Genomic DNA, 23975 nt, shown 5'->3' with positions numbered 1-23975 from the left:
TCATTCAAGCAGTGTGATGTGTTTTGGTGCAGAAACTGCTGATATTAGTTAATATAAAATAAGTGCTGTAATTTGTAACTGTTTGTGCTTTTCTTACAGTATAAACACAAGAGCACTATAGGGATGGTGTATGTAAAATGTTAGCCATCACTGGGACTCAGTGGAACGTATACTGTTCACCTGCACTTTTGCTAAAGTGAAAACACATTGACGTGCCAAGGTCATTCTCATATAGCTCCCCTTATTGTTTTTAGGTGCAGATTAGGTAATCTGGTAACCTCAATCAGGAATGTTATTGCACCTCTAATGTATCATGCAGAATTTGTTTTTGAACCACAGTGCAAAGGTTTGGTGTGATTGGACTGATCAAGCTACATTCTTGTTCCTGTGCAGCTTTCCTGAGCTGGGAATATTAGCAAGGTAGCTGCAGAGAACAAGGCTTTGCCCATCTGGGAAAGCAGCAGATGCAGACTAAACAGTTTTGTGTATTATAGCAGTTGTGTACATACAGACATATTCCCAGAATACAGTCACCACATTTGTTATGTCAGGGATAATATATTACTTTATCTTGTAAAAACAGAGCTGCTTAATCAATGCAGGGAAAAGCAGCAAGTGTGCAATAACCCCCCTTCCTAGCAATGCATACTGACCTGTTCAGTGACCAAGACGAAGATAAGAAACACAATTACACTCGGCGGGGGTCTCTCTTACTGCCCAAATGTGACAGCATTGTCATATGAGAGGAAGAGAAGCTGGCTGCATGCTTCCCTATAGTGAAAAGTATTGGATATTTCCTCTTCAAAAAGTTTGTTTGGAGCTAACAACAACTCACATTTTTTTTTATCTTTCTTCAATTTATGATGGGCAGTCTTGGATGAATCAGAAAATGGGTCTGATTACATTACAGCCGCCTTCTGTATCAATAGACAATAAAATTGACTTTCTTTGCTTTTTTAACATGGAGGAACCCCTGAAATAACTTTTGGGTCTTTGAGGAAACTTCTCTGCTGTAATGAATTATTCACAGGTCACAGTATATTAGTGTGGTGATCGGTACAAGAATGCCTTTTACATTGCTTGTCAGTCAATGTCATCCAATCTTTGGAGAAACCATAGGGCTCCAGGGAACCCTGGTTGGGACACACTGCTGCAAATAAATATCCCTGTGATATCCCTCCAGCGGTCAGGCACATGGCCCCCTTCACCCAACAAATCTCATTTTGGATGTTGTGTTTCAATGAACCCAGAACAGAACTTTTTGTGCTGAATAGGAATCATTGTTGGGACAGTTCCTGAGCTAACAATAAGTATTGCAGCATTTTGGAAAACGATAATAAGATTGTTTAATACAGATGCTTGTTGCTCATTTCTATGCCCGGAAGAAGCTGAGAAGATATCCTCCATTCACCTACATCAAAAGATGAATAAATACATATTTTTAGTTCTGTAGGTACATTTTTAATACAATTACAACCTCTTATATACATTTTATATTCAATGATATTAAATTCATTTATATCACAAATTTTATATATGCATAATTTTAAAGCAATCTTTTATAGTAGACAAAAAAATCAATTTTATTCACAAAAAAAACCTTTTAATATGAATAGGGAAATATTTGCCCTGATAAAACTCCATTAAGGCACCAATGAGCTTGTCGAGAATTTCAGTGCTCATTACAGAAGATATGAGCCTTGTTATTTTACAATGAGAAGAGAATTCTTTGGTGTAATAAAACTCTCCCCACTGCTCTGGATACTTCAGTCATCTATCCTAAATATAGCATGCATTATGGAAGTTTCAGAAGATTGGGGGTCACCATGTGCCTTGTCTGACCTACATAGTATCAAGGTTTTAGTGGTTTGATCTATTCCCAGCAGTCTGCACTCAAAGAACAGCAATTTTCTTCCAGCAGCCATATCCCAGGTTAGGGAACGCTGTGAAATCATGTTCATAATCAAGATAAATAGAACGTGGCTCATTATTTTGCTTCCTGAGAGAGACTACTGGGAAATGAAGCAATTTAACCTGACTGGCAGGGAACAAGGTTTGCTGAAGTCTCCTTTTAATAAGAGCCAAACTCCCCAATCTTCAGATCCTGCTCTGAAAAATACATCCCTGCCATGACCAAATTAGTTTTCAGAGGTTTCATAAAATCCCAGTGCCATCAATTTTTGCACTGTAACCCTTGGGATTATGCAGGCAATATTTATTGAAAACACAAAATCCTCAGATTTTAGTTGGGTGGAAAAGAAATGTTCCAAGATACTATGTGACAGGCTGGATTTACCATAGTAGTTCAAGACGAGAAGATTAACCATCATGGGTGAACCTGAAATCTTGGAACTGATGTTTTGAAAAAGATTTTGTAATAAATTACTGTTGTAACTGCACACCATGTCACTTTACTGTCAGTTACTCTCACTGATATGTGCTATGACTTGGTCAACTACTGAAATTATTTGTTACCCGATAGCAAACAATTTTGTGGTCTGCTGGATCACCTTGGTTCACCCACAAGGTTCTATCTTCTCCAGTCTTGGAGAACTTTAGTAAATCCGACCCGAAAGGCTTTGCTGCAGCGTAAAAGAAAAGGGCAAATCTCAAATACATAGACAGACATTATATAGGCTTTTTTTATTTCCCTATTTAAAATGGCTGGTATATTATATATAGTATATACAAGCCAGCAGTATCAATATCTTGGTAAAGAGCAAAGGGCATGCTCACATCAGGGCCTATCAATCAATAGTGAGAATATTAGAAACATGAGAAGATTATGTGGGCAGCAAGCAACATTCACATGGTGTAGTCTAACAACAATCTTCATTAACCTAAAAAAACAGATTTAAAGGGAACCCCTCAGCATATACTTACCTTTTATTTCCTCCCCGTCTGCTCATTTATCATCCAGAAGCACAGAAAATATCTAGAATGTCCAGGTATGGAACAAGCACGTGACTTAAGCTATGTACACACTTCCAATGGCTCTCGCCCGATAATCGGCTCAGCGCTGATATCGGGTGAGAATCTGGCGTGTGTACAGCGCGCGTCATTCATCGTCCGAACGACTGTCCTGGCAGATCCATGAATGATGAACGATGAACGATGAATGCAAGTGAAGGGGGAGAGAGCACAGCAGGGTCCCGCTCCGTCGCTCTCCCCTCTGCATGGAGCAGAATGGTGCTGTATGTACAACATTCGTTCATGTATCGTGGAGTGCTTAGTCCTTGGAAAGGATGGTGAAAGATCCCTTCCAATGACTATATTTGCGCGTGTGTATGTGGCTTAACTCAACTTCTTACTAGTTAGAAACCAATAGCAAACAAATGCTTGTTTTATCTAAATTATAGTCATTGTTTTAGTTCTTCCTCTATCTCTGCTAAATGCCAAGGGCACAGGGATTTTTTTTCTGGAGAATGCCACGTTTACGGAGTTTCATGCATACAAATTCATATATAGGACACACACCACAAACATCTACTATGCACATAAAAAGCTGCAGCTGATTACAGGATTCATGTGCATCCTAACAACCAGTTTATTGCAAACAGTCAACATTTCCCAGATTCTGTGTATTTTTAGCTGTGTCCTCAATGCCAACTCTCATTCTTTCCATTTTAGAAAACAAAGATAATATAATCCTTGCCATTTATACACAGACTCAAACTCGATAAAAGGCTTAGCATGCAATGACAGATTTAAAAAAATGTCTTGAATTTGGAGCCTAATGTTTCCATCAAGCCAATCAATACAATAATATTTGTATGTAATGTTCTAATTTGTATATTTGTATGTGGAACTCTCAGTAGAAATATGGTGTCATTCCAGAAAAGTGTACATGTACTTATCATTGCTTTGAAATTCAAATAAAAAAGCTTTCCAAATCAACCGTCTGCACATTTAACACTGGGAGGCAGTGAGGGGTACTTGTACCTCATTCGTTATTTATGGGGTTGGCTCCGTCTCCCCAGAGGCCGTGGTTCACTGGCATGAGAAAGCAAAAACCACAATGCAACCTGATGGCCTTTCTGAACATAGCCCAAGATTTGATATTTTATTGGACACATTAGTAAATTAGTATAGTAAATTATCTTAATTAATAGTGTGTTTACATCTACTGGCACATTATAATTGCCTGTTGGGGTTCCTTTTTTATGTGTTTGTTAAAAGATAGATAGTTGAAGAGTGTCAATAAGGAGGGGTGCATGGATTACATTCACTCACCTCTTCCATGTTATGGTTCCCAATTAATTCCTAAATCAACAGGAATGTCATTTTACTGCTGGTAAATGGTCATCACCTCCTTAGTCTTAATAGTCTCATCTCCATAGTTGTTTGTCAGCTTGAACCTGAAAGCAGAAATATATTTTACTTTTTCCCCAGAATATACAAATCAAAAGATACAAAGAGCTGACATATTACTTGGAATTTTGTAAGCTGAGCTCCAGACCACACCAAGATAACCCTTTGATTATTCATTAAAACCCAGGCTGGCAGGAATCTTAAACACATCCTTTAAGCAATTGTGAAATGTTTTCAGCAGAGTGCTCTTTGCAGTTGTTTTAATGACTTTCTCACCATCTTTTTTTTAATAAAACTTCTATCCTATGTGTAATTAAAAGCTAAAATGCCTTTTTTGTCTGGAAGGACAGAAATAATTAAATCACAGAAAGCTTCATTTGCATTCTTTCGGTATCATGAGTCTACATCCAGCACGCACAGAACTTTTGTACTTAATTTAGAGAAAGACCAGTCATCAATAATTTACAGTTTTTTTCATGAAACAGGAATGCAGTCCAATATTTATTCAGAATTTTTTTGCTTCAGATGAACTCACTTAGAGATCAAGTAGAAAAACTGGCAAAATTCAGATTATTTCTAAGCAGATGTGAATACTTAGTGGTGCCCCCTTAAAGCAGACAAATCATCACATTTGTAACAATATAGAAAAAAGTGGCTAATTTTATTATAATAGAAAAAAATGTTTTTTTACTTGTTTACTTTTTGGGGAGGGCACCCCTTCTTTCATCTTTACTGCACTGAAGGAGAAACCCTTATCCTCTTGGGATTCTTGGGTCACATGGCTCCTTCTGTGCATGCCCAAAATCAGGCACGTGTCATCAAGGTGTCATTGTAATGTAAAATAAAATCTCACGCATGTGCAGAGAACGGCATATTTTATTCTACATTTGTAGGAAGACACGTTACCCAATCTCGTGCCTGCGCACTGTAAGTTCAGGTGATTTCAAGAAGAACCCACAAGAAAGAAGATGGCAGTGCTGGACAGAACAGTGACTGGTAGAAAGAAAAGGGAAGCTGAGACAGCATAGGATTTGCTTGGCTCAGTTTGTGGATGGATGGAAGGCTTTTCTTGTTGTACTTCTAGTATGGAGTAGGCTATACTGCATTAGGCCAAAATACTACAACTAATCATGTCCCCAATGTAGTATTACCATACTTTGTTCTGCACTGTATCTATATGGAATTAACTATCTTGGCAGAGGTAAGGTTTTGCTTCCTCATCTCAGTTCAGGAGAACAGTGAACAGCACAATAATGACATAACATTAAAGTCAACTTGGTGCTTTAAAATATAACAATACATTTGCAAAGCAGAGAGACTTACCTTAACTATGACTAGTTTATAAACCCATTTGTATTACCTGCACCAGACTTTTTATAATGCAGCCGAATGCAGACCCTGGTATAAAGCATTTACCGGTATGCTGCAGATAGCATTCATACAATTCATTCATAATCTTTGCAGCAGCTCTTCAACCACACCATGATCTATCAGCTAGTGTCAATACTAAAACAAAATAGATCTTGTGGGTCAGTTGATGCTTGTGCATCCAATGACATATTACTGGAGCTTTCAGCTTTACACAAATGACAGTTCATGCTGTAAACTGCAGTATTAGGGTTCATTTTCATTTGCTAACACAAAAATCTAGTTGAGATGCAGGATATCTATGTGTTTGTACAAAAAACTGAATAAATAGAATTATTCAGCACATCACTACCAACCATGCTGAAGAGCAGGTACCTGTGTAGGTATTTAAATCAACGCTGTAGATCCTTGCATCCTGGGCCCTGAATAAACTTGAAGGAACTTGAGGAGCTTGTCAGTTGGAAGTGGCCATACAGACTCTGACATTTGACAGTTGAATGAGGCAGGACGTGGACATGGTCTTGCAGAAGCTAGATGTAAGGTGCATGGGATTCCAAGGGAACAAAATTATTTTATTAAAAATTATAAAACTTTGGGAAGGATGGTTTTTTTTTTTTTAGGAGTTTTAGTGCTTAAGTATCCAAGATGTAACATTATGCATATGTAGACCACAACTTCCATAACCTGCTCTGCCTGTCTCCAAACATTACTTCTCCTTGTTGGCTAGGAATACCCATCCAATGACATAGAAAGTGTGGCTGATATCTGTATAGCAAAGTGCCTGTGGTTTATGATACCTGGGTGATCCAGACTAGAACAAGCATGCTTATATCAACTCTATAGACTTCAGACCTAGGAGTGGCCCTTTCCCATCTCTATTTAATAGAATCGCAATGGAGATCAGCTGTATTACTTTAAAGAAACTCCATAACCAAATCATTTATTTCAAATAAAATCTTACTCTGATAATATATGCACATTTGCATGTTATTTACCTCTCAAACTTTACTTTGTGTAAACACCCATAAGCCCTAAAGCTGCTTCCACTTGGATATAATGATCACAGCAGACCCAAAGTTATGACACTCTGTATTAGTCCTCTTTGTTGTACAGGAAAGTACAGGTGGGGAAGTTAACTCAGCAAAAAATAAATTGGACACTCTCAAAAGAAAAGAGAAATACTAAGGAGGGCTAGGGTATTATGCAGTCAATTTTTCTAAGTTGAAAGTAAATAAAAAGATTTTATGGTTATAAAACATGTGTAGCATTTTACATAACTAAATAGTGTGCATTTACATAAATGAAAATTGATTCTGTGCTTTTTAACCTCATTTTTAGGATGGTGACAATAAAGAAAACATAGACAATGACAGAAACATGGAGGCTGCCATTACTACTTTGTATTCTGACAATGCTAGCTGTTTGAGTGTCATGCTTGGCTTCTTAAGTGAAAGCTTTTTGTTCCTGATTTATATATAAGTAGATAAAAACTAAAGCATGATTTTCCATATTTGTTCCACATCAACATGGAAATTATGTATTCCAGAGAGTAAAATAATTAAGCAACAAGTATCTTCAAAAGGAGGACGGTAATAGCAGAAGTTTCTCCTAGTAAGAGTTTAAGTTTATTAAATTGAGTTAGATCATTAGGCCCATAACATGAGAAGATATTCATGGGTTTTCTGAGTCCTTACGTGTGGATGTTTTGATTGCTGTGGATAATACCCGTTTTTCTCACATTTACCGTTTTTTCCTTTTGACATTATGCAGACCAGAGCTGGTAATATTTCCTGGACTAAAAGTGTTCCTTTGTGTGATACCTCAAGAAAAAATCACTATACTGAAGTCAATGTGCCTGGCCAACTAACTGTAATATGTCATTTACTCTCATCAATGGTGTATTAGACGTAGTTAGGAAAGATATATATATATATGTATGTATATTTTTTTTTTCTCTTTGAATATGAATGTTTCCTTTTGTAATTGGCTGTGTAGAAATATATCTCAAACAAGTTTATGCTTGGTTTTACAGATAATATATGACAGAGAAATAATGATTTCTAATTCAAATTTATATTTTTCCTGAGACAAGGAATGACTCTTGTAGTAGTAAACTCTGTATGTTTAATTATACTACAGCAATATGTCTAAGGCTATGTTTGGACTAGCAGTGAGGTTGCTGTATGGTTAATGCTTCCTTATGCCAGTGAACCATTGCCTCGAGGGAGAGACTGCAAGTAGCTTATACCCAGGTCAGCCCCATGGAGAATGAATGGGGGGCACAGTATTGCCACCCACTGCCAAATCTGCAGACATTAGTTCTTTAAGAACCAGAGGTGCGGTGCAAGTGACCGATTGCCTTGAATGGTATGAGAGTGGTTGCATGCGATCACTTAATCCCAAAGTAAGCAGGTCTGAATGTAGTCTTAGGGTTTTTGGAATCTGTACATTGCTGCAATATCTGTGGCCAAACTACAGTTAAAGAAAATCTGGACTCATATTGCCTGGCTGATCCAAGGGTTTTATTATTCTTAGGAAGTGTTCACCAATGGTAACCCTATATCAAAAAGGACTTATGAACATGTAAATAGGATCCTCAACACACCAATGTTTTTGTACTTTTCTCATACATATATGTCATTTATTTTACATTTCAATAATTAATTACAACAGTCATCGCTGCATAAGTAATGAATTTATTTTGATCGACATTTTGTACAATTTAATACATTACTAATAAATTATCTTTTGGCCATTCCAGTAGATTACAGTTTTTTTCTTCTTTTGAATTATATCTGGCATGAATTATATCTGGCATGTTCATGCATAACCTTGCTCTGCAAAGTAATGCTAAGACCCAAAGCCAGGAAAAAAAAGTCTATAGAACAATAATATGTACAACAATATTGACAACAGCACAGCTTCACTTCAGAGGGAACACATAACAGCTTCAATGGCTCTTTAATATCTAGAATCACATGATGATCTGTGAACAAAAAAGGACAAAATGACACAAAGGAACTAAGCATTTACTGAGCTGCGGGAAGACAATACAAAGCCTGGTAGGGCTGAGGTGCAGGCTCTTTTCTTGCAGCGGGTCATCATTTGTAGGACTTGCCAAAGAACATAAAACTCCTAATACAGCTAGCCTTCACTAACATACACGGATACTCCTCTTATGGAGATTCTACAATGCTATTTTATCTCGGTTATTGCCTGTAAATAATGGGGAACAGCTAGAAACTGTGACTGGGCTTTTTGAAAATTAAAGACATTCATAAAGGCGTGTCAACAGAGAACAATGTGGCACTTAATTTGGATGGGGTTCAACTTTTAGACTTGTAATTGAATGCCAAACAAGCCAGGGTATTGTGTTTTCTGGTGTTTTGTCAAATCAAATGCTGTTCCAGGTGCTTAGGTGGATTTGTCAGTACGGCAATCAATAAAAGATATAACAATGGTGGCATCAGAAGGCTGAATATCCCAGTTCTGCCAAACACATTTGGATAAATTTATAGGATGAAAGAGGAGGCAGCTGATTTAAAGAAACTAAGGTAATAAAAGGCTATTATCAGTATTTTTCACTTAAGCATTTGTCAGGAACAATGATCATCTCCCCATTCTTACCCATTTCTTTGTGAAGCAAATCTGGTAAGAATGGAATCCTTACTACCTAAACCCAACTCATCCATCTGGAGTTACTACCCAAGGTTCACCCTCTTTCATATAATATCTACTAGATGCTCTGGATTAAAGGATAGGTGCACATTTGGATAAAAATAAACATATACTGCTCCTCACACACAAGATCCTTATCCATTTCTCTCAACAGAAGAAAGTTGAAGAGAAACTGCAGGAACAAAGCTTGCTTGATATCACTTTAGCTGAGCTCATCCTCGATGATCCCTGCAAGCCATTTGCAAGCTTCACTGGTATCCTTCTTATTACAGCTCTTTTAACAATGCCCAACATCTACACAAATATAGACATTTGAACTGTGACCCCTGAAAACCATTTACAAATGACAAAAAAGAAAAGAGAAAATGTAAAGATTTTCAAACTTGCTACATCTACTTATATATAAGGAGCTAAGTTTTTTTAAAAGTGCACTTGTCTTAAAAGGTTATAGTGCTAACTATGTCCCTGGAGTTTTATGTAGAAAATGCTATACCACTAACATAGCTTTACTCTATGGAAATTTTTACAGCTTGTACTAAAACCCACCCATTATATCTTTACATATTGACGCCTAGGTCCTCCTCCTGAAGTTTTATGTGGCACATATTGTTCCACAACATTATACAAACTACTAAAGCTACGGCTTTCCTTTTTCCTTAAATTTTATTTATCCAAGTCTAAGTTCCCGGAATTGTTTCTACATAGCTTCTTTTTTCCCTATTTCCCACAGAGTCTCATAGTGGCTATTTTTCTCCAGCTGCTATTACTAATGTCATGCCTAGATTCTAGAATTTTACACTGCCATACCACCCCCCTTGTCCTAGAACTTAGTAACACTATCAGAGATGCAAGAGATGCTAACTGGCACCAAATAAAGTTTATTGGGTAAAGCTCTGTTCAAGCACCTGAATACAAATGGCATTTAATAAATGCCAATTTTTGCATAATGTCTTTGTTTAAATACAACGGGCAAAATCAAAATGAACTGATATCCTGGAGAAAGGAGATTCTCTAACCTCACCAAAAGAAGCCTTGATCGTGGAGTTTATAAAACAAGGCTAGCATTCTGTATCAATACTGAATTTGACCAAATAATCTATGTGTTCACTGCATCACCTTCAATCTTATCTAAACTGTAAAAAAAAAATATATCACTACCAATGAATACCAATCAGGACATATTTGGAAATGCTTTTTTGGATCTACAAGGATTAAACTCATAAACATGTATACCTGATTATAAACACATAAACCAAGTATGATTTTCTAAAAATCACAAAATGAATTACTGACATAAAGCACAAAACCCAAAATAAAAAGCAGTGTTATTAACACCATGTATCTGATAATATTACTCGTTTTCTATTCAAAATACAACTATATAGTCATTCTGTATACAAGGCTAAACGCATGAGTTTTAGCTTTTAAAAATGCTCATGTAAATCCAATGACAGTAGCAATTTATTACTATATGGATCAGCATGGATTTAAAATTTGTTAATATTTGGCTCTGAAAATATGTACATATGTACATATATATGTATATACACACACACATACAAATATATTATATATAGACATAAACACTTATATCTATATACATATATTTAAGACATACATTAGACTTCATCAGATCAAGAGACATTGTTTAAATAATTATAAATAATTTATAGACAATTTACATAGAGCATGAAGGCGCCACGGAACTTGAGATCAGCATAGTAGTAGTTTGCCTGTCGTCAGACTAGCTTAGATTCCTCTTACCCTAAAAAGACCAGTCCTTCTGAAGAAATTTAAATTATTAGTTTTCTTTTTTTTTTTGCACTGCTCGCAGCACAAATTATTCACTATCATCCCTCCCACCCCAACCCCACTTCAGCTTGCCATTAATTTACAAAATGACCTTCCATTCACGCTGTAAGAAAATCCATAGTCATACATGGATCGACTTTTATTCTAGTTTTAGGTAGGCTGGAGTTGAGTAGTTGAACATTAGGTAATCCAGTTTGTAGACCTCATACAGTTGAGTTTGGTGCTCTGAGCTGATGTTCTGGAAAAATTCTGCTGTCATTTCATCAGTAGTTCTGGTAGACTTGGCAAAGGTGGGAAATTTCAGATAGTTACCCACCCCTGCCAGTTGCAGGACATAATTGGAATCCTCTTCTAAGGTTTCATATTTTCCAATGAGATCATAATGGATATGACATGGGTGGCAAAGAGAAAAGACAGTTTGCCAGTGCTCATTAAACGGCTCTTCTTTTTGGGTGTGTGGATCAATAAGATAGCCAACAAATTCCTCAAATTTGACATCGCTGCCATTAAGCAGTGCTTCTTGGGTAGCATTTTTGCGCTGCCGTCTAATTATTTTGGTGCCATAGCGTTTGTGGAAGGATGTGTTGTACTTCTGGGTAAATTTATTTCTGTAGGCTGAAACTAACCTCTCAAAAGGTTCACGAACAAACAGGAACTTCATGAAATTTTTCAAACGATGGTTGATCTCTGGAATGCTATACTGGTTGAGGGTTTTCAGGTTGGAGGAAACATGAGCCACATTTGCTGGTATCTCCATAGGGTCACTGTATTTACCTCTTCCTGTAAGAACCATCATTACCCTCTTCCAGTTAGTACATGCCACTTTTGGCACATAGCAGTATATCAGCTCATGATATTCATCTACCACCAAATGTTTCAAGTCATTCGGAGTGAGTACACGTCGTTTCCTGCTTAACACGTTATTAGCCCGACACACGTCTGTGACCTGATCTCGTCTTATCTGGTGTAAAACTGCATTGCTGGAGAGCTCCACCTTTATAAAGAGAACAGAAGAAGAATTAGATACACATTAGAGACCAGAATGTAGACATTAGATGACAAATACATTCAACATTTAGGATGTAAAAACATGCTTAGGTGTAGAAGGTGGAAGAGGGAAGTGTTTAGACATCACACAAGAGGAGGAGGAAAAAAAACAAGGATGACCTCCAAAGTGTAATGATTAATATATATTGTACAATTTTATCTACCACTATAGGAAAGTTCAAAGAAGCTTAAATTAGTATTTAACTCTCCATTTATTTTGATACAATACATTCAGATGAAAGCATTTCCTGATATTTTTTCATACTTTAATATGTTCTGTATTAAAAACTTAAAGAACAGAACGTTTGACTAACAGCTGGACAACAAGGTATTTTCAAAGAGTTCAGGGTGGCAGCTGGTACATTCTCGGTACAAGCTTTATTAAATAAATAAATAAATAAAATGGTTAAATAACTTAGCAACAAAGGGAGAACTAAAACTATTTGTACATGTTCTGCTAGCACTGAGAAATACATATTTGGCACACAATGAGGGAACACTGTTTTGAGGAGGAGCAAGACAGGTGGCTCCAGTTTTTGGAACTACTTTTGCAGTCTGACATCCACCAACCTCCCAGCTACTACATTTAAACATTAAAATTTATACCCACTGGTAAATCACCATAATAGGCTTTAGGGCCTTTTCTTCTGGCTATTTGGACACAGTAGGACCAGGTAAACTCAGTACACTTGTCTATGTCTCTCACAGGAAATAAGGAGAGATATAACAGCAATTAGGAGCTCCCTTCTGCTCTAACTGCTTATTTAAATTACATAAGGAAGGAGAAAGTGGTGCTATCAAAGATATTTTTTTGAACCCCATTAATACATTTATGAAGTGAGTATTGATAAATATTTAATGGGATATATTGTGGAAACGTAATACAGGCTCTGCAATGCACAGTAGCAAACATTACTTCTTCAACATGTTATACATACTGGAATATGGTGTTGTGCTACACACACCAGAAAAGTTGCTGCCACGTGTTTTAATATTATTAAAATGCTCTGGACCTTGTATTGTGGGAATTAAACAAGAAATAATGGAAGTACCATGTGTACCAACAATGTGGTTTTAACAAAATATCATGGTGGATGCAGAAAAACAAGCTTTTTCCAAAAACACAGATGGCCTAGTCCCTCCTATGTTGTAGTAATCAGTCACCCTCACAGGTTGCGGTACGCAAGCTTTTACCCCAAGGGATGACAATGGATCATTTGTACATTTTTACTTCCACCCCAACTAATGGTAATTGTGAGTGAGGTGCTGTGTTGGGGTGTATTGGCAGCCCATTCGAATGAATAGGCTAACTATAGGAAATGTATGATAATGCCAGGAAAGATGATTTGAATATTGTGGGAATATTTCTCAGTAAGTACAATTTTATTACAAAACATTTGCATATATTTACAGCAGGCCATACATATATAACACAAATTTGGCAGCATGTAAGCAGTTTTTAAGGAAGGATTACAGACATGAATGATATGGGCATGAATTCTATACATTGTTTTTTCCTATGTTCTGACAAAAAAACCTAAATATATGTTAAGATTTAAATCAAATAATTGAGTCAATGATGATTGTTCAAACGTGAGAAAATTATTATATTATATAAAATATATTTATAATATTATAAAAATATTATAAAGTATAGGAAAAGGCAAATACTTCCATCAATAGCCCTTTAAAACAAAAAACACAGCCTATTAAGAATAAAAAAAATGTCATTATTGTTATAATGCAATTGTACTTTGGCATATTCCTTAAGCAGGGGCATAAATCATTTTTTTTAATTAAAGGGGTTGTCACTAAGAAATATGGCATCCGCTAAGAAAGCTGTCTTTCCTGCAAGTATTGTTGCACAGTCTGGTAGAGGTCAAACCTATCGCTCAAGTAATTCACTTTGAACTTGAAAGTCAGCCAGAACTACAGTGAAAATGTGCCAGACTAGAGACATCTTAGAGGTACAAGCCATAGCTCAGAGAAGAGAGCATTTCACATTTAGATTTTGCAGCTCACATGGAGAACAAGCTCCAATGAAACATATACATCATCCAAAGGACTTTTGGCACATATTGAAATCAGACTAACTACATTAGGCCAGCAATTCATCAAATTGTATCTTTGCTTGATTTTGCATTGCCCTTCTCATTGACTTTTAGGATCATTTGAAATAAATGTACTTTACTGCTGCTTTCTCTAAAGCAAGTGTATAAGTCCAGGTGACTTACGGAAAACACTGAACTACATACATGGCTGATATTTTATTGCAAATTTTGTTAAAGGGGACCCTCTCAGGAAATAAGGTGTTCTGCAATAGAAAAGCTCTTTTATCTTTTCCCTGCATTTCTGCAGCCATTATCATTCAGCATTACCACAATTCTTCCAGGTATCTGTGTCTTCCACCACATGCTGCAGTTCCTCAGATGTGTATGTTACTGCCTATGGGTCAGAGAAAGAAACCATAGCATAGGGTTGGTAACCCCGGCATCCAGCACCCCAGGAAGTGTCCCATGAGAGAAAGACTGAAAATGGCTGCATCCCTGGCACCGGCAAATGATAGGAGAAACAGGCTGCTGGACTCAGTAATTTATCTACTCTGACAATGTCGATATCAGTGGGGATTAGGAATGAATGTAGTAGTTATTAGACTTTATATTTCAATACAAAATGGAAATACAGGAGTAAAAATGTCTTGTCAATTAGGTTTTTTTTTATAAATGCCTTAGTGCCTAACTTGGGAATGGTAAAATATAATAAATAAGATCATGCTAGTGAAGTCTAAACATGAATTTATGGAACTGTGAAGCCGATCAAGATTACCAAGGCTTTATTAGGAAAGTGGGATTCACATGGGTACAATCATCTATAACAGAACCTTAACACAATGCAAGAAGTTCCTGTTATGGATTGTTTTAGGTAAAACTCTAATTTTTTGGTTTTCCCCTCATTTTCTTTCTCAGTGGTCAGCAGTACAGATAGTGAAATACAAAAATGACCCTTCTCCACTTTAATCCATCAAAATAAAGTTTTGCCTAGTGTCGCGCTTTAACTTTAGGTTATTACAAGTCCTTGCTTCAGCACTGCTGCCTTGTACTCCTTGTACTGAGGATTTGAGGAACATACTGTATAAAAGAAACAAACATCCAAATATAAATATCTTGTGTTCTGCATGGAAGCCCTCTTTATACAGGCATGATTGCCTTATACCTGTGGTTAATCAGTGAGACAGAATCCACTGAACTGAAAACCCAATTGACATGCAAGTCAATTGAAGCAATTAACGGTCACTCAGCAGGGACTTGCTTCCTGTGAATTTTATTGCTTTTTGCATTAGATTTTAAATGCTTCAAACCAGAAGCTAGGGCATTGTAGGATGAATGGCATTGCATAGACATGCATTTCTTTTCTTACAAAGCTAAGTAAAACAAGGATACTAGAGGTAGGAAACAGATCTTTGGTCTTTGGGCAGACTGAGCTGTGACAACAATTCCAAAATATTTGCTGGTTAATACACAGAGCCCAAAACTTATATCAGATGGAAGATGCAAGGCACATAGATGCTTCTTAGTTAGAGCTAAAGTTTTATTTTATTATTAGTTCTTTCCCACTTGATGCTAGAATGAGAGAAAACTATAGATACAAGTACAACACCTGTTTTAATATGGAACCACATACTATATATATATGTTTTGTCAATTCCAACAAAAACATCAATAGGAGTAGGAGCAGAATTTCTGTAATTGTCTTTTAGTCCATTGAGAAGGTTTTCTCTTTACCACCAAGATTTGTATTCTTTCTATTTATGCCGGTGTGCTTCCTCATTAAGGGGATTTCTCTTATCCGGCTTTCTGCCAAGGTTGGTACCATTTTAGCCTCAGGTGCTGCACATGTGGTAAACTCTGTCACCAGTCATTTTAGGGTTTGAAAGACTCAGGGAATGTTGGCATAAAAATATTGACAACTGTGACAGTTATCTCCAGAGACATGCTGAAGGCTGCATAGAATTAAATCACTACAGAAACACCTCTGGTATGTTTGACTAGGATTTAAGAATTTGTTTGGAACATTTTCAATACATCCATATATTTACATTCATAGATTTAGCTCCACCTTAGGGACACAACTATTTGTATTTGAGCATAAACCACATGTGAACCACATAAAAAAAAGATGGAATAAAGAATTGGGGATACGTTGGGTTGCATGGCCAAATATTCCTTATACTGTATGTTGCTCAGATGAGAAAAAGGAAAATATGTTTTTATGCAACCAGGTCAGAGATTCCTGTGTGCTGATATAGACTCTCTTATGAGATTAAATGGCACTAATCCAAGCACACAGATTTTATATTCATAACCACTTCAGTACTTCTGCAATGCAGTACATTCCTAACAGCATTACAAAACATTGGTATATCTCCGGATCCCTGATAAAATCTTCCTGTATGTGATACTTTTATAAATCAAATTAATCAAATGCTAACAAGGTCAGAGCTGAGGATACACTTGTAGCAGATGCAAGTTTATGATAAAAGAAAATCATACAAGTAAAATATCATTCCAGCATAAAACCTTGAAGTATACTATATCTGCAGCTTAGTACTAACTATAAAGTGAACGTGGATACAGTGATTGATACTTCAGACATCCACTCTAGAACTTTACCTGATGCCTCCAATTATATTGAATAAAATTGTCATATAAAGGTTCCCTCATCTGTCATTGTAATCAAACCAGCCATGATTTTAAAAGCTGTGTCAGCCAATTGCTAAGATTAAAAGACAATCAAACAGTAATGAATGCCACAAAGGGGAGGAGAACGGAGAAGGAGCGGGCATTTGTGAAAAATCAGGAATGCAATTAAAATACTCTGTGTAAACTGTTTTACTGCAAGGTCATCTACAGACAAACCCTACAGAAAGTTTGTAAATTACAGTAAATGTCAAAAAAACACATTGCAACTATGTATTTGTTTAACCTCCTCGATACTGTGCACTTAAATGTAATTCGATATTAAGATTCAATTCCATTAAGTGAGAAATGGTTTCTGGGTTACATAAAACCTTAACTAGAGAGCTTAAATATATATATATACACACACAAACACTGAAGCAACTGCAAGCACCAAATTCCCAGCAAGTAAATACAGGCTTGATTTATTTTAGTAGACCATTAAAGGTATGTCTTTCAATTCCCTACACTGTTTCTCTTTCTCTTTTACTTAGTCTAGTCAGTATAGTTACTACTATTTAACTGCTTTATCTCAAGGAATAACTACAGGGTAATCATCTGAATGCACTGTATGTCCTTCTGAATATTTTATGTTGCTTTTGATGTATTTGAAGTATTGGTCAGTTGCTGTTTTACACAAATAGAAACAAATCTTTGTAATAGGGTAATATGAAGATTTATTGTTGGATTAGGAACTACCCCACTTTTTATTGATGCCAGTGACATTAAACAGTAAGGCTATTGTAGGGCCCAAATCAATACTGGTATTCCCCAGACACCAATCATTGCCGCAGTCTTCGCCTGTAGCAGCCCCCGCTCAGCCTGGGGAGACTGGTTGTGTCTCCCAGCACCCGGATGCCCCACAGGTGTGCAAAGGATGGTGTCTGGAAACAGGCCAGCAGCCTACCCGGCGCCCACTAATGCTGGGTACAGAGCCACAAAAGCAGAGTAAGAAATGTCAGGGAATCCAAAAAACTAGCCGAGGTCAAACACACGGGAAATCAGTCAATCCAGGGAAGTACAAAAAGCAAAGGCAAAAACAGAGTCGGGGTAACATGCAGAGGTCAGTCCAGGCAGAGTTCAAATGGATAGTCAGAACCAGGCACAGGTCAGTAACCTGAGAGAAAACTCACAAAACAATCCAACACAGGTCAGCCCAGCGGATGCTATACCAGGCAGAGAGGCTATAAAGCCCAAGCAGCCAATGACAGCCTGGGATTAACAGGAACTACTCAGCAGTCAGCTGCACACAACTCAAATGCCTTCAACTGTGCAACCCTAGTGCAGAGGATGCTGAGAGAAAACCTCAGCCACCGCAACCCCAGAGCTACCGTGGGCGCAGCCACCAGAGGGATTAGGCTCCGCGCACCCTCCAGTGGTGAGGTATCGCCTGGGATCTTACGCCCAGACAGCGCCTCCTAACAGCTGTATTCAAGGAAATCTAATTCCAAATGATTGACCTACATTGAAACTTATAACTACATTCTATGCAACTTTTCTACCTACAGTTCTTTGGCTGAATTTAGTGTCAGCAATGGGTGAAAGAAACAAAATGTAAAAACCACCATACAAAAATACCAATCTAAGCTCTCTGATTAATTCCAAAAACACGCAAGTACTAAACATACTCCCGATCAGTCCTCTTGGTTAATACTTATGCAATATGATTTTTTTTTTTTTTTAAAGTCACAAAATTCGTAAAAGAGTACACAAGTGACTACATGCGTTAAGGAATCTAGTGCCTTTACTGGACTGAATGACACCCAAGGCCATTCAGTCCATTTTCACTCCCTCTATATTGGACTTTAGAGGAGAATGTTGGTCATATATTGGTACATGACCAGGAAAACTGATTGTTTACTTGGATACTGACAAACACCCAGTGATCAGCAAATCTAGCATGTCATTTAACTGAGAGTGCTCTCTAACAACCAGAAGCAATGGGCTCTTATGCTATATATGTTTTTGATTAGGTTGAGACAGTGTTTTCTGCAGGCTTGTTAGTAAGTGTGCTGGGAAACTATGTACTGCATATTGTATATAAAGCTCTTTCCTCATGCACCTTGCCTTTGAAGCTAGTTATAGATTATTTAGAGTGGTTGCTATTTTTGTTTTGCTTACTGTATTTGGTATGGGGGCACACTGTACCCCTTCAACTGCCACTGTGCTGGGCATATGATGTCCCTGCACATTTATGGAGTAATTGGCTCCAATATATTCATTGCTATATATGTTGCTAATAGGAACTGCTAATAGAAACTGATAGCTTAGAGTTAGGGACCACAAAGTGGGGCCTTGTTGAGGCTCAGTGACACATATACATCTCATATAGTCTACTTTAAATACTTTTGGCTGAAGCCACTCATTTGATGTTTAGGCATTTTGTTATGTAATCTCAAGTGAAAGAAAGCACTACCGTTCTTCCTTCTGTTTCTCCTATGGATACTTTGGACATTTTGTCACGATAATAATGTATATGATAAAGTGTACCTGTAGTGGAAAGAAATAGACTTAACTTAACTGGGAGATATACTCAAATGCATCACAAAAAAGGAAAAAGAAAAAAAAACAAAGCACAAAAACAACACCTGCTGAGCAGCAAACATACATTTCTGGTTCTGTTTTCATGTGTCTCTGTAACATCTTTCAAAACAGGAATTACGCAAGAACACCTCAACAAGGGCTCTTGGTGTTTATGAAATTGCTTTTCTCTCCGACATTACATGGCTGTGCATTTTAAAACCTCCTGTTGCTTGCAACATCCATAAAGACTATAATAGACCTGAGTAGAATATACAGAAAAAAATCACTTCCATCCAATTACCACAAATACCACGGCTATTATCACAGATAAAAAGAAGCGATGCGGCCTTAGATTCTGGATTAAAGCAGAAATGTACCTTAGTCTGTCCTACTTTGGGCAACACAATATAAAAACCCTCATCACACAATCCTGCCACAGGCTCACCTCTATTATACACACACATAGTTGCATTGTTCTCCAAGACCTCACACTTTGCTGCTTTAGGTACAACTATATAGACAATTTACATTTCTGGCTTTGAGCAATGGTACTGCATGTATAGGCTACAGATACACAGAAGAATTTAAGTAGCTCAATCACACTACTAAAAAAATCTCTAGAATAATAGCTAGGTAGGGCAAAATACCAGAAAAATAAATAGAACAAAAAGAGCAGGCTACATATGTAGCATACAGGAGCATCTAGCAATGTCAATCTTGAACATGAATGTATGCTATCACGCATGATTTATTTCTACTGCATACCACTTGTGGTGCTGCTCCTTCAAGTTGATTGACACCCAACATCATTCAAGCGACTTCAGGATGCTAGCATGTCCTGGTGACATGCTTCCTGGGGAAGGAGGGTCATGTCATTTGAGACTCACAGGAGAATGTTTGACATGGTACCATTCCTAAAGGGGACCAATGACATCACTCTACCTGGCCAAAGACACTTTAAAAAAAAGGAAATATAATAGGAAAAAAAGGAAATATAATAATAAATATAATTTAGTCTTTAACCACCTGAGCATTACACTGAGGTCTAGATTTCTGTACCAAAAGTGATCCACTGTTTTTCATCAATTTTTTTTTTTAAATTGTAGACCTGTAACTTACAGAAATATCTCAGAACAGGGGTTCTAGTAGATAATATGAATATAAAAAATGTATTTACTTTTATTTTATTTTTTTTAATTTTTTTGTATTGGATTGGATACTGGAGTTTGTATTCAATCCAATACAAAATGAGCGTTTGAATTTACCAGTTATGTACTTTGTATTAATTTTATATTATTTTGTATTGGATTGGATACGCAAGTTTGTATCCAATCAAATACAAAATATAAATTTGAATTTCCAAGTTATTTACCTTTATTTTTTTTTATTTTTTGTATTGGATTGGATAGGGAGTTTGTATTCAATCCAATACAAAATGAGCGTTTGAATTTACCAGTTATGTACTTTGTATTAATTTTATATTATTTTTTTTTATTGGGTTGGATACGCAAGTTTGTATCCAATCAAATAGAAAATAAAATTTGAATTTCCAAGTTATTTACTTTTATTTTATTTTTTTTAATTTTTTGTATTGGATTGGATACCGGAGTTTGTATTCAATCCAATACAAAATGACAGTTTGAATTTACCAGTTATATACTTTGTAATTTTTTGAATTATTTTGTATTGGATTGAATACAGGATTTTGTTTTCAATCCAATACAAAATGTTTGAATGAGTTTCAATTTGAATTTCCCGCACACGCGCCGACGTCATCACGCACGCAGGGAGGAGCCGTCCGGTTTTTTTTTTTCTCCACCGGACGGCTTCTCGCTTCAGAGATCATCCGGCGCTGGAACAAGAAGGACGTGGACGATCAGCGGGACCAGGTAAGATGCGGGCCGGCTTCTTACCGGTCCCGCTGGCACCCGATGAAGGACACCCGACGCTGGAGAGGGAGATCGGCGGACGACGATCGACGGAGGACGACGCTGGAACACGAACACGGCGCTGGATGAGCACAGCGGGACCAGGTAAGTAAGGATGGGAAAAAACTCGGGGTTAACCATCCTAGCCGTTTTTTTTTTGCCCGTACAAAGGTCGGGCTTAACGGCTAGGAGGTTAATATCTTAAACATATCCAATAATAGATTGCTGATCTGAATATGCTATCACATATTGTTTGCCTTAAACTTATTTTATAACAGTAGTATCCCATAGCAATCATGAGAAGATAAAATAGGCAGACCCTCAACAAACTCACAGCATATTAAAATGTTAAAAAGATACATCTGTATATGAAATCAAACAAATTTGTGTAATAAGCCCTAAAAACTACAAGAATCATAACCTCATGTGCTTATCAAAAATTTCACCCAGCAAGCATATCAGTCAATGCAAACATGAAAACAAGAAAATATATGTTTGGCAGTTTGGTTATTCTTATCACTACAACATAATAATCTGTATTCATGAAATAATTCATACCGGATATTTCTTAAAGCTAACAATAAGCTGATATATTGGCCAATGCTTTAGTCCTTCAACTACCAGTTGTCACATTTCTATTGGATATTAGGTTAGGACAAGTAAAAAGTTCTTGTGAACTGTAACATATACAGATAAAATAAATATATAAAAGATGCTTAATCTAGCAAAGTATATATGCTTCTGTCCACCCACTACTGAGATTCACATACCTTAGTTCTGTCTGCTTCCCATTTCGGCATGTGACATATATTGCAGTTGGAAATGAATTAACGAATACAGAATTGCAGTAATTGGAGTGTATTCACGAGGCTATGGCAATCAAACATAAAAGAATAGGGGATAATAGCTAAGATCCCAGTGTACTAGTTTTCTATACTGCCAAACTTCAGTGAAGGTTTATGGGTCAAATACTATTCCTAGATCTGTGTTACACCTGTAAATTATTTAAAAGCCACTGCCACTTTCCCTACCGATTGTTGGACCACTAATGTCTAAAGTGGGCAACCATACTTGTTAGAAAAGAAGAGTAAGTAAAAATAAAAAAGAAAAGAAAAATAGCTCTGTCATAGAGGTCAATTTGAACATTAGCGATTAAATTGCATGTAAGTTGTTACCAGCCACAGAATCACAAGTGTGACATACTTTGATACAAGAGACCACACTTTTTTTAATAGATATCTTCTTTTTGGTCTCATGCTTGAAGAATATGTAATTCAATACGATATATAGAAAGGTGATCATCTAGTATATAGAAAGGTGATCATATAGTATATAAGATACTTAATATGCACAGAGAGGGTATCATCATGATCCGGGGCCACTGCATTGGAAAGTAAACATTGCATTGGTTGTAATAATACTGGTCTTAAAGTTTAAAAAATAGTTTGTAGGATATACAGTGACATTTTTATTCTGCAACCTGCTGTAGATCTGAAAGAAATATATAATAGATAAGTGGTATAAAGTTGATACATGATCATGACATCTTTTTTTTTTTTTACAAAATAAATGCATTTTGGTAATCTACACCAGGCAACTCTTCATTTAATATTTGCTGCCACCTTGATGAAGTACCTCTAATAAGTTGATTGAAAAGTTCCTATTTTTATTGTATTTCAATAATGCCTCTCCGCTATATGAAATGTTACAGTCCAATAAATCACTGAGACAGGACCGCACAGAGGGAGGGCTAGATAATGTTCAGAGACCTTGAGCGTGGCAGTAGTGACCTTGCTGCTCGATTGAATTGCAGTAGTTGTAAATGGAAATTAAAGATTCTGATGCCACTGATTGCACAGCCTTCAGCATCATGCACAATACAAATGGCCTGTGTTGTTTTGGACTCTGATCAGAGGTTGTTCTTGAATGTAGTTTCTTCTTTTCTTCAGTGCAATCCAGATGTATATAATAACTCATATGTCAGAAATACACAGTGGTTCAATGCTGCAGTGAAATGAGCAATCGCATATACACAACAAAATACAAGGCTTTTTCAAGCTACGTCTAGGGCAAAAATGAAAGATAGCACATGAAATGTAAAAAGCGCAAATACAGCTATTTGTATGCAATCTCATGAATAATTGTCACAGAAACAAGGCCAGCTATTTCTGCTGGGTGACAGCAGGTGGCACCACATTGCTTCTCAGTAATGGATCTGCTATAAGCACTGTGATAGAGTGCATGCATGTGTGTGATGCTTCAATGGTACATTTGCTGTTGTCAAATTCCCATATCTACACACCTATGGGACCAGGGGTGTAATATACTTTTTCTGTACCTTTATACCCCTTATGGATTTATACATTTCAGCTATGGGTCTGTTAATCAACAATAACCTTAAGATAACAAAATAATACAGACTTTTTTTAAAATTTAATCAGTGTCTGTTCTAAAATAGATGAGTAGCATACATTTGATTTTATAGTTGCCAGTGAAAGGGGTAAAGTGATCAAATACACATAAAGACATCACAGATGGGTAGCTAGACCTGATACTAAAAACAAATATTTAT

General features: G+C 36.7%; 1 protein-coding gene and 1 long non-coding RNA gene across 3 annotated transcripts in view; both read right to left on the bottom strand.

Moving 5' to 3' along the window:
* Positions 1–8355: 8355 nt before the first annotated feature.
* Positions 8356–23975, bottom strand: part of CHST11 (carbohydrate sulfotransferase 11) — an 88633-nt gene continuing 73013 nt past the window's right edge. For both annotated transcript variants that reach the window (XM_072401166.1, XM_072401167.1), the window contains exon 3: positions 8356–12163. In XM_072401166.1, coding sequence (XP_072257267.1) covers positions 11309–12163 — 855 coding nt within the window. In that variant the 3' untranslated portion in view covers positions 8356–11308. The remainder of the gene's footprint in view (positions 12164–23975) is intronic.
* Positions 20701–21593, bottom strand: LOC140322075 (uncharacterized). Its single transcript, XR_011919124.1, has 2 exons — positions 21038–21593; positions 20701–20847 (listed from the first exon to the last, which is right to left on the bottom strand). It is a non-coding gene; the product is annotated as an uncharacterized lncRNA (long non-coding RNA).

This window comes from Pyxicephalus adspersus, chromosome 2, assembly GCF_032062135.1.
Source record: "Pyxicephalus adspersus chromosome 2, UCB_Pads_2.0, whole genome shotgun sequence".
In the NCBI taxonomy this organism is placed as follows: Eukaryota; Metazoa; Chordata; class Amphibia; order Anura; family Pyxicephalidae; genus Pyxicephalus; species Pyxicephalus adspersus.
Note: the sequence above shows the minus strand (reverse complement) of the source record. Positions and strands in the feature narration are given on the sequence as shown.